Source organism: Macrobrachium nipponense, chromosome 22 (assembly GCF_015104395.2).
Source record: "Macrobrachium nipponense isolate FS-2020 chromosome 22, ASM1510439v2, whole genome shotgun sequence".
Classification (NCBI taxonomy): domain Eukaryota; kingdom Metazoa; phylum Arthropoda; class Malacostraca; order Decapoda; family Palaemonidae; genus Macrobrachium; species Macrobrachium nipponense.
Genome location: NC_087213.1, coordinates 81,409,160 through 81,421,659, shown reverse-complemented (window position 1 = coordinate 81,421,659; position 12,500 = coordinate 81,409,160). Strand labels below are relative to the sequence as shown.

General features: G+C 36.3%; 1 protein-coding gene across 1 annotated transcript in view; it reads right to left on the bottom strand.

Annotated features, from left to right (window-relative positions):
• The window catches only part of LOC135198823 (low-density lipoprotein receptor-like), a gene marked incomplete in the record, with an annotated part of 1,079,059 nt that overhangs the window by 700,847 nt on the left and 365,712 nt on the right, over window positions 1–12,500 (bottom strand). Inside the window, 1 exon segment of the mRNA XM_064226794.1 lies at window positions 3,154–3,516. Coding sequence (XP_064082864.1) covers window positions 3,154–3,516 — 363 coding nt within the window.

Here is a 12,500-nt window from a genome sequence, read left to right as displayed (position 1 = left end):
ATGACTGCAGTTGGGCACATCCACGGAAGTCTATACTAAGGCTATGGATCCACTACAGGAAATCAAGCTAGCCGCTTACCTAATCGCATCATATACTATATGAGGGAGCCTTCAGTACTATAGCATACCACATGAGTCCTGATGCAGCTAATTCAGTCTAAAACCATTAACGCAAACAAATTGAAATTTGGTAATTTTCACATATTTAAGACACTGGCTCTCCTATAAATGAAACTGCAGAAATAGTATATACACATTCTTATTAATGTAAAAAATTACTTAATGTACGTTATAAAACGGTGTGCTACTTAAATCCCCAGGGTATTATACAACAGACGTCCATTATTGATCTCCAACCAACTCCACAAACATTCTACCTTGTGGAATGTTGAAGTAGTCACCACTATGGATCCAGCAAAGGTAAATAAGACAGGCTAATAAGTAGGGCAATTTTACGATGCACCCTAATATCATGTGTCAGCAGGCAGCAAGTCATTGCAATTTTACCTACAATAAATTATGGAATTTTCATGCATCTGTGTCACTGGTTAACGTCATCAAGGCTCATTAATACAATACACAGAGGTAACTTGGTCAAATATAGTATAACCAGGACCATGAGTAGCGGGGAAAACTTCTGAACAACACTGATAAATAAAATTTTAACTATACGTTTTTTTTTTTTTCATCTATCCATCCGCCTGAGGTGTTTTTGTATGGTAACGCTGCGTCCCGGGCTTTCGATTGTTACGCTATGTGTAAGTTTTAGGTAAATAAAAGGATATCTGGGTGTACATTTGCAACTGAAAAGTGTTTTAATAATTTACTGTATGCGAATTACACCGTTAATATTCGAAATAGGATATTATTATAATCGTTAAATGTAAGCTGAATGTAACTATCTAAAGCCCGGGACGCAGTGTTACCATACAAAAACACCACAGGCGGATGGACAGATGGAAAAAAACAGAGTATAGGTGCAACTTATGCACAAAATTCCTGAAACAATCTCGGGACATCAGGTGTCCGTATTTATAACTTACGATAAGGCCTGTACTAAAAAGTTTTGTAAAATCATTGAATAGCTTCTGAGAAACTTTCCGGACAAAATGAAGAGGGAGAGAAAAAAAAATTCAACCAGATGGACATAATCGGTTTGCCTAGCACAAGCTGACCTGCGATTAAAAAATAATTCGATGCATTCTTTCTTCCATTCCGGACTACCAAGGGGCCTTTTAAATAGCAAGAAATTTTCCCGTATAAACTACAGAAAAAATTTCCCAGTCAAAAGTAGCGCGTGAGAGGCTTAAATCAGTAAACGCTGATGCTTCATGTTTCTTTAACTGAAAACTGGAAAACTATGAAACTTCGGGTTACTGAGGACAAATGCGTGTGCAATCAATATAAAAATGAATACTGCCCTAACATAGCAACCAATTCATAACATCCGAAAAGCAGTCAAATCTCGCAGGTGAAATAATTAGATCAATACAGGTTAACAACCCATGCAATAACTAAATTCCCAATTGACACTATCTTCAGACAAGCAAACTATGGTAAAATAACTTGTAGTTATGATAAAGTCACAGTATGGTTTTATTATGACATCAAAACCTACAACTGCGGATACTTTAAATCAGTCTTTGTATCAATTACTGTTTAAGAGCACGAATCATTAAAGGAGGAATGCAAAAATCTTACTTGCATTAGCAAAGCCGATAATCTAGTTCTACAACAGCATGGAAAAAATATGAGCTTTCATTGGCAGTATTGTCCTTTTGTAAATTAATTCACTTATGTTTATGGCTATTAAGATTAGAAAAAAATAAAATCTACAAAACTGGATGAATCCTGCATGTGAAAAAGGGCAATGGAAGGATAGGTATATCCGCGACGGGTATTTCTTTGGAATTTGCAGTTTCCTAAAGTAATTTTGTTGCTTATTAACAATTCACTATAGTTTTGGAGGATCGGCTTTAATTAACCTGTAATTTACCTTAAAACTATATTCTATGCTAAGGGACCCGTTGGAAATGTGGGGCTTTGGGTGGGGGGGCCCCACAGGAAGAATAATTACCCCAGAACTCTATCCTACGGTAAGGGGGGAGATGGGAAAGAGGGGTTATGAGTGGGGTAAATCACCTGGGAGAAGGTTGCAGCGTGTTATTGTGCTATTTCTTGTTCTATATGACTTTTGGAACACGAAATACAAGCGAAAAAATTTCAGCTACTACTACTGCTGCTGCTACTACTATATCGAATGCTACGGTGCATGAGCCATGTTATAGGGGAGCTTTGGTTCACACACCGACTTCTAAGTAAGGGAAATAGTGGGGGTTTTTTGGAGGGGGGATAGACCGATGGACATGTATCCAACCAATCATGTTACAACCTCCTGTAACTCCTGTGGCGAGCAATATTACCTCTTGCCAGTACAACCCTTCTTTCCAAGAATCTTTAAAATTGGGGATAAGACGCGAAGCCCCATTCTGCCACAACCTTAAACATTGCTAACCTCCTGTAACCACTGTGGCTGGAGTGTGCAGCACAATATTACCTCTTACCAGTACAACAGTTCTTGCCAAGAAACTTTAAAATTGCGGATAAGCCATGTAGCACCTTATCCCCTTTTTTCCTAGTTTTATGCTTTTAAAGCAGAAATAGTCTTTGTAGATAAATTGTTATTTACGTCTAGATCACTCTACTTAACACTCCCACCCTTCTCTATCAACTTGTACCTTTTACTCACCACTCCCCCCGCCAAGGTACCCCACCATCTCTTCCGTGGAACATATGGCTCCCTGAGGGTTTGTGTATCCGTTGCCCTCTACATGGCCTCTTTGTTTACGTGTGTTCTCCCCCACCCAAAACCCAAAATTCCCAAAGTTCCCCATCATTGTTGGGTAGAGATAGGAGGTAAATAACAGTTGGCCCCCAAAAAATTAATACTGCTTCTTCTTCAAAAAATCAACTTCCAAGGTAAAAGCAGGTGTGGAGTCATTAGCTAGAATTACAGAGGGATAAATGAGATGGAACTTTCATGTGCCTTTATCCGGAGGAATTAGTCACAGAAAAATGACCAGGTAGTAACACCTACATGAGCATGATAATGCAATGCTACCTTGAAGAAACATAAGCGATTGATATACATACCGCAATTCCCAACAGCTTCGTCCGATTCGTCGTTGCATTCGGCCACGCCAGAACATGTGTCATTCTGTGGGACACACTGAGTGCCATCAGAACAGAGCCAGTATCCACTGTCGCACGCCACAGTCATCAGCAACTCTCCTTGCGGTGACAAAGACGAGCCAACAACCGCTTCCCCCATCGGAAGGAGAGTGGTTGCTGCTGGACTAGAGAGGGCAGCACCGTCGCTGTCTCTATCGTAAGTTTGTTTTCCATCATCCCAGTCATCGTCTTCGTGGATGCCATAGAGATAAGCAGCCTTCCCCAAGGGCTCCTCATGAGACTGTATGATTGTCTCAACTTGCTGGGGGCCTGCCGCAAGCAACCCTGTGACAAATACACAATAAATGAAAAAGATTAATCGTTAACCTAAAGGGTATTAATAGATAAAAAGGAATGGTCATATCAAGTGTTTTTGCTTCTAAAAATATTAAGCAAACCTTTTTTTTAGCGGGGAAAAGTTACAATAAGATCTCATATGTATTGTATGTTTCTCAAACTAGGGAAATTAAAAGGCACTTTCAGCAGTTATCAGTTCTGCGCTTACTAGCAACGAATATTAAATTAAGTGACTGAATACCATCCAGTAAGTATTTTTGTCTCGTTAATGGTAAATATACTAAATTTCAATGAAAAACACTTTAATTATAATTTATGGTGTGCAGATTAGTTGATGTGAAAGCTCACAAAATTTATAAAAGGTGCTTCAGATACCCGAGATACGAATTAGTACTTGAAAAGACAAAATTATAATTAACCTATCTATTTGCTTTCTACTGACCCTTCCGGTTGGTAGAGAATGAGAAACTAGAAAGAGTATTCCAATCAATATCGATGAAATTTTAATTGAATTATACATTCCTGACAATCCCATTATGTCTACTATATCGAACGTTTTTACAATGGAACAATATGTGATCAATAAATTCTCTATTACCCATTGAAAATGACAGAAGGTATCTTATCTTTTACATTTACAGTTCTTTAAAAAGAGAAACATTTTGATTATAATCACTTTCAAAAGACTTTAAATGAATCCGTCAATTTATGCTAAAAATTGTGAAAGCTGTGAAGGACAGACGCAATCAAGACCCAATAAGACAGACAGGCCAGACCGGGGCCAATAATATTGCCTGGGCCAGACAATGGCGTCACGCGGGCTCATCGCAGGCAGAACCCACTAATGGCTGTTCGATGCAACAGAACATTTGACCATCCCTTCGTCTTTGCATTAATAGTGTCAGTTTTGTATTAATTCTCTTTTAATGTTAGCCTACAAGTAACCTAATTAGCGGGTCCTGGACGCAACCTGCATCGATCTCCCACTAGCAGAGTGATCGGCGTCAAAGACGCGACAACACTCAACACTGCCTGCGACAGGTGGTAGGGTGATTGATTTGTTTACGCAATCTGGGCATCGTTGTCAGAAATATATTTTTGTGTACGATTACTTTTACATAAATCCAAAAATCAAACATAAAAGTAAAATCTTGAATCATGCACACTATATTTCCTTGTTGAATTCATCAAGCAATACGCGAAAACAAAGCAACAAATGAAATTTTCGATTCCAATCATAACGGTGAAACGGACTAAGAAAGCTACAGGTGGAAGGCGGGATTACTCTTCCTTTTCGGGAATCAGAAGTGAAAGGGCATATTCGTTTACAATGGAAACGTTGTGCCTTCTGGCCCGCAACCGACTTCCATGATATAGAACTACATATACTGACAAACACTAACGATAACAAACGATTATTGAATTCAAATTTCTCATATGTGTGCGTATACACGCGCCAGTGCCTAACAGCTCATGTACATGTAAATGAAAGGCAAGAATTTGCGGAACGGACAACATGAAATATCTGAGCATATTACCATTCGGGGAGAGATGATAAACGAAATAAAAAAACCTTTTCTATCAGAGCAGCGCTGTAAAGACATGAGAGGAAATTCACAGCCATAATTTCCAGGGCCGCACAATTCTGATGGTGCAAATGGACCGGAATGCCAATAACAAATCAGCAGCTGTCGGTGGCTAAGGAGGAATATGTTTTTCCTACTCGGCAGGTATGCATTCATTGCCATTTATTTGCCCCACCTTCAGACGGTGTATCCCTTCATTGCATTCATTATTCACTACAGTCACCCTCAATTCCAAGGATGTGCACCTCACATTTTCACCACCGTTTTTATATAAAGGTTCTCTTATGCGATCGATAAGTGTGGGCTGCATTATGAAAGCCTTATTACGGCGACAGGTGCTAGTAATGAATATAATGTCAACGGAATTACTGTTTGTTGTGCGCTAAGGCAAAGTAATGGGGGTACTTTCATTAGATATCATGTACTGTAGCTATCTGTACGACAACTATGCTTAGACTAGTTCGGAAAGATATAAACATTGATACACTTTCCAACCCACATCAGAATATGAGTCATTTATGTCACTTAAAGATCTGAAGAACAATGGAAGAATCTTCAAACACACTTGAGAAATAGGTATCGTGTGGTGACTATACCCAAAGCTGAAAACAACATCAAACCTAGATATACACCACAAACACGCTTGAAGAAACTTACGTAGTTGTACGCAAATTTTAACAAGATACGAAACCATAATGTAAATTAATAGGCATGTTTTACAGTAGCAATCTTCATGAGACAAACAAAGAGGTATAAAACTTAATACTCGAATAAAAGCATCTGCGAACGCACGACGGTAAGTTTGTGACTTTAAAAAAAAAATCACACAATTAGCACAACGTTCATAAAAACAGAATCACTGCTATAAATAGAGGAAATAATTGCTGCTGTGTGCCTCAGATATATCTTAACTCCTATAATCATAATCCCAATATGGCATCAGTCTGCAAGACTATAAACCTAGACTGACGTCCATGTATTTAATCCGTTGCTTAGTTCGGGAGAAGCACAATGAATTCTCACTTAATTGTCATTATATTATTTCCTGAAATCTGAAATTGGAAGACTTAAGCGGAAATGAAAAGCATCATGATTATCGCAGTCAAAATATAAACTGGGGAAGAGCGGGAGTAGCTACTGGGCGATCAATCTTCTGAAGGGTTAATTGTGTGACGTCAGACCGGGGTTAATTCTGTGACGTCAGACCGATCTAGCATTTTGTAGCTAGCTCATTTGTTATTGCTAAATATCTATTAATATATTATTAGTTTTTCACAGAATATGAATTTGATGACTAATATTAATACCTTAGGAAATTCCGCATACTTACATATAAAAAATATGTAACGCTTTAAAAAAAATCTGTAAAAAATAAACCTTTGACAAAAAATTTTCCCTGTTGTATACAACCAATTTCTGGTGATTAATCACAGGTCTATGATATCTCTTGTGAACAGCGTATTATATGCTCGTTTTCACAGAGAGTAATTGCTTAAAAATAACCACGTATTTAGATACATTACTTATAAATTATTATGGCATCAAGAGTAAGCAATTTTTTTTTTAAGAAATACAAATCATTCAACACACACTACATTAGCTAGAATTTGAAACATTCTTTTACAGCCTCTTACTTCGTGTACCATTTTTTGGAAGAAATTGTTTCCCTGTTTAAAATTCTTATCTAAAGAACGTCCAACAACGAACGAAATATGTGACAGAATCAAGAGGTAAATTAAATAGACATTTCTACTCCTAACCTTTCGATGCTTCCTTTTCCAGTTCTTAGTCATTTTTCACAATGGCAGCATTTAACCATTTTTTCCATCATTTTCATTCCATAAAATTCTTTAGAGAGCTTCATTAATTTCTATCACCTCTTTTTTATTATACCTGTCCACGAGTTGTCTTCTAATGACACATATGACCCAAGACGTGAATATTTTGGGAATTTATGGGCAATAAATCCAACGAAGTATCCTAAACTACCTTCCTCTATTACTTCCTTAAGTTGTTTATCTTCATTCTCTTGCAAACTTCCAGTGAAGCTATTTTCCTTTTCCTCTGAACCGATGTTCTCTGCTAAGCTAAACATTATAACCAAAAGACTCAATTCACATACAAAGCATAAGACGGAATATGTCAGCTATTTATGTTATGTCCTTTGCCATTATTGTCTACGTTATATTTTGATCCGCAGAGAGAACTGTCTTTCCCTCAAAGATGACGCCTGATTCTTTGCTTCACTGCAACTGTCGATGGGTGCCGACAGCAAGCTCCCATCTTCATTTAGTCTGTATGTTATTATATATGATGATATATCGAATTTGCCTTTTATAGTTTGTAGCACTTTTGGCAAAGACTGAGAGGAAATGACTAATCCCCTTTTGAAATGGGTAAAGACCTTCACTTCCTAGAACCCTCATGGATTTTGACCTTCCTACCATGCGTTTATTTGTCTGACATGTTCAACCCATATGTATTCCTGGATATCTTTAGTCATATGATACTCGCTTCCACATGTCTTGGAAAGTTGTGAAAATTTACTCCTATCGTTTTACCATTATTGGAAGAACACCCGTAAAAAGCACGATAACGAAGCATTTTATGTAAACGGACAGATGCCGTAAGCAATAAAACTGGATGTTATGCAATGAACAGTTTCAGACCAGTTAATGATGGGTACACGGAGGAGCCTCGCACTAAACACCAGGATTGTCTGACGTCATAATCTGACCCAATGTTTTCCTGTGCAGAAAACGACACGTTTTGGGTTGCTGGCGGGTTGACCTGGTATTTTTAGACCTTGCTAAAAGTAGTACGACTGGAACATAAAAGGAATACGACTGGAACATAAAAGGAGTACGACTGGAACATAAAAGGAGTACGACTGGAACATAAAAGGACATAAAAGGAGTACGACTGGAACAGAGACCCAAGAGAATGATATAAAAACAAAGACGTGAGAAACAATGGCAGAAAGTATGAAACAGTATTAAAATTACAAAGGTGAAATGGAAGAGTATTTCTAGTGATTGAAAAATATTACTTGGGCAATTTCCCTAGGAATGTCCAATTTTCTTATCAGCCTCGAAGACGACAGAATTGCAATAACGGCTAGATTCAACCGGTTTACGAATGTTTCCTATCCTTCTTACTAAGACTAGCTTTCTCTCCCCATCATTACTCCCGAAAGCAGTTAACCTGCATATATTTAAATGGGTATATTGTCATATATAGTAAAACAATTAACGCGTTCTTGACTGGAGTATACATATCCATCAAGGTCTTTACACCATAAAAAGAAAAACTTGGTTGAGAAACTGTATCACTGAAAGAAGGCATCAAAATATGCAAAGCAGATGAAGACGTGAACAAACAAGCTGTAAATATGCAAAACCTTAAGAGGAAAGTAAAAGCAGATGAAAACGATCGATTCCAGAAATCCCCACATCAAAGTGAAGAGCATTTTACAACTGCAATCATCTCCCTGCAATGGATGTCGTTCCCACAGCGATAAACTTGGCCTCGAAGCGGAGCGGCATTTTCAGGAGGCATTTCCCACATCGCTTTTTAGATCAAATTTTCTTGAATATGAGAGAGAGAGAGAGAGAGAGAGAGAGAGAGAGAGAGAGAGAGAGAGAGAGAGAGAGAGAGAGAGAGAGAGAGAGAGAGAGAGAATTCTTAAAAATTGAGTTCACTTGATTATGTATTTGTATCCTTTATAACCAGAGTTTTAGGCTCAATTTTTCTCCTTTTTTCAAAACGGGATATCAATTCCCAGCTCTCGTGCTCCTCTTAAAGGTATTTTCTCTCTCTCTCTCAAGTGTCCAGGATAAAGCAATTTCAGAGGGTGAAGATTTTGTGACTGTCCTCATGCCTCACCAAAAATGAACTTGATATATCTTCAAACTGTCCACTTAATTCTGCATAAGTACGTAAGTGATATCAGTCATTCTGTTCAACAACCACTTAGTAAGATGTATTTAATAAAAATAAAAAAAATTCTTCATTACACGAATTTTATAACATGCTGCACCTATTGATTTTGGCTACAATGGTCTGAGTTTATTCTTTTGTTCATAAGCTGATGCATAGCACTTCCTTTCATTTTAACTAACCATGTGAATTCTTTAACCGCGTTTGATAGGAAACCCCTATTTTGAATCTTGGAATTACAAAACTGAGATGTCTAGTCATTCAGAATCAAATAGACCAAGTCTCTATCCCATAACTTCTTTCCTACCATTATCCCTACATTATGGGACGAACTGCTTCTCCTTGTCCAACCCATTGAATCAGCAAAAAGAGCCCGAGTTGCCTGTGACATGATTATAACCCCTTTCCCTACCAAAAAAAAAAAAAACCATCTATGCCTAACTGGTCACCAGTCTCTTCGTTAGCATACCAACAGCTTATAGAATATATAAAAAGCCTCTTAAACCGCCTGCCACCACTCTTACCCCCCCCCCCCCACCCCCCCCTCCTTTTTATTAAACGACATGGTTGCAGACAGAGGGCACCATTGATAGCAGGTAAGGGTTTCCAATTTGTGTACGAAGTTTAATAAAAAGGGGGCGGGTAAGATATATATATATATATATATATATATATATATATATATATATATATATATATATATATATATATAGTATATATATATGTATGTATATATATACGTATATATATATATATATATATATATATATATATATATATATATATATATATATATATATATACACACACACACACACACATATATATATAATATATATATATTATATATATATATATATATATGTGTGTGTATTTATATATCTATATATATATTATTATATATATTATATATGTATATTTTAATTTAATATATTATAATTTATATATTTATATATATTATTAATTTTAATATTAATTTATTTAATATTAATATATTAACTATTTATATATAATATATATATATATATTTTATATATATTGTATGATATATATATAATATTTTATATATATATGTTATATTTTAGTATATAAGTATATATATATATATATATTTATATATATATATATATATATATATATAAATATATATATATTATATATATTATTTATAATATATATATATAATATAAAATATATAAATATTATATATTCCTAGATAAAGGCGCTTACTGGCAGCCCAAACTCGGAGAAAGCCGACGCCATCTTCGCATATTAAGCTACACTCCATAAGGCATCCAGGTATGTCTCAGTCACATGCATATAGCCAGTTCTTTTCCTCTGAGTCAAACAAATTTTCCTTCGCTTGTCAAATTCAATTTTCCCACTACTCTAACGAACATCCTTTCGTCCAACCTAGCAATCACGGGCTTCCCTTGTGATTTGTCCAAGATTAACGAAGATCTCCATTAAGCTATTCCATTTAAGCATTACATATCTTCCCATATTATCAGCATTGTGTGTGATTTAAAGATAAATTCCCTCCATAGTGCATAAGTCATAAATGTTGTGCGAGAAGTCTTTGTTTTATGTTGTGTGTAACCTGGAATTCATTTCCAGATTTCCAGCTACCGGCTCCGTGCATTCCTGCATCCTTGCTTAGTGCCCACATTACCTTGGAAGATATCTTCAACAATTTTGAAACCAGTCTTGCATAGAGTGTGAATTCGGCCAGTCTCTCGTGTTACTGTAAATGATAGAGTAATTTAACACAGTATTCTGTGCCCTCTCCACGTGGCCTATCTGCCATTCCATTTGTCTCAGGTTGTTCAATTTTGTGTAAATAAACTTCATTTAGATCTAATTGGCTGATTTTCCATGGCGACCTTTGCTCATTAAACAGTTTTCTAAACTAAAAGTAAATCAAAAGTGCTTCATTCCTACTCCATATCTGTACGTGTGTGGGTTGTTGTGGACTTTTGCAGCAAGGTTTAAGACTGTATTCATATACCTACGTCCAAAACGACCACCCACATAACAGTGACGACCCAGCCAGTATGAGCCTTGAAAAGTTGTAAAATCTCGTTATCCCTTAATAAGTGTAGAATGTAAATTATTTTTTTTACGAAACATAAAAGTGTAAATAATGTTTTAGCAAGGCGGGACACGAGTCAGGCAGCAGGTAAGGGTATATTATCATTACTCTTATTCTTATTGTCATTATCATAAAATTGTTAGCATTAAGGTATGCTAGGTAGTAATTTAAGAAGTGTTTAAAATAAGAAGTGTTTCTTCTAGTTAAAGATATTGGTGGGTTACGGCGAGAGCGCCAAAAGTTTTTAGTTGGCGGCACACAAATTTTCTGTGTGTAACAGGTTTTAGCTTGTAGATAACACGAACCAGTGTTAGTTAGATGCCAGAAAGTGCTAGTTAGAACTAGGAAGTGCCTTGCCAGGGATTCATTGCATGTAGTAACAGGATTAGCTAGCTAGGAGTGTTTTCGTCTAATAGTCATGGCAAAGGAAGTGCACAATTCTTTTGTCTGTGAAGTGTTAAGAGAATTCGTTTCGACTTAGCTCTCAATTCTACATGTTGGCAACCATAGCTAGTTGTCTTATCCTCTCTGCACAGACGCCACTTTACCCTGCCAGCCATTTTCGTTTCCAAGGCAAATAAGTCACCACTTAAGCTTTTATCATAATGATTTTAGTCAAATAAAGTAACTTTTGCTGTTTTAACATAAATAATTTCAATCCTCATATTAGCATCTAGCATTTTGCCAGAGAATTTAGTGTTGTTTTGCTTTTGATAACAAATTAGAATTTTGTTATGTTGTAAAACGTGTGCGCTTTTTACTCCAACATCAGCTGATCGCCATCGCACATTCACATTGTCTCCCTCTCCACCTCATGTTTCACTTAGCATCGCTCACCTGCTCGCTGAGTGAAAGTTTCATTTCACTTCGTCCTTAATGTAACCTCATAAATAAATACTTTGCTAACACCTTTCAAAATCCTTACCATTTCCAACTTGTCATATAGGGAGCTAGGTAACTTATGTAAAGTAAACGTATATTAAAAGTAAATTACATTAAAAGAATTGTTAAAGTAAAAGCGTTGTAAATCATTCTAGCGCAAGCCAACTTACAACTAACATAAAAATCATTCATCGCCAGTGTGCAGTATTTACTTAAAAATTACTCAAAAGCAATTCTTTTACCAAAACTTAACGTAGAGAAATTATTCAACGCAAATTGCGTCCTATTAGATTAAAATCATTATTTCAAATAAACACAAAGGAGTTCTTCATATATGATTTTTTTTACGCTCTCCGAGAGAGAGAGAGAGAGAGAGAGAGAGAGAACCCATTTTTCAAAAAGCCAAGAGAACTAAATTTATTACCTATTCATGAATCACTAACATTATTTTAGTCTCGTGTGTCTTTCATTTA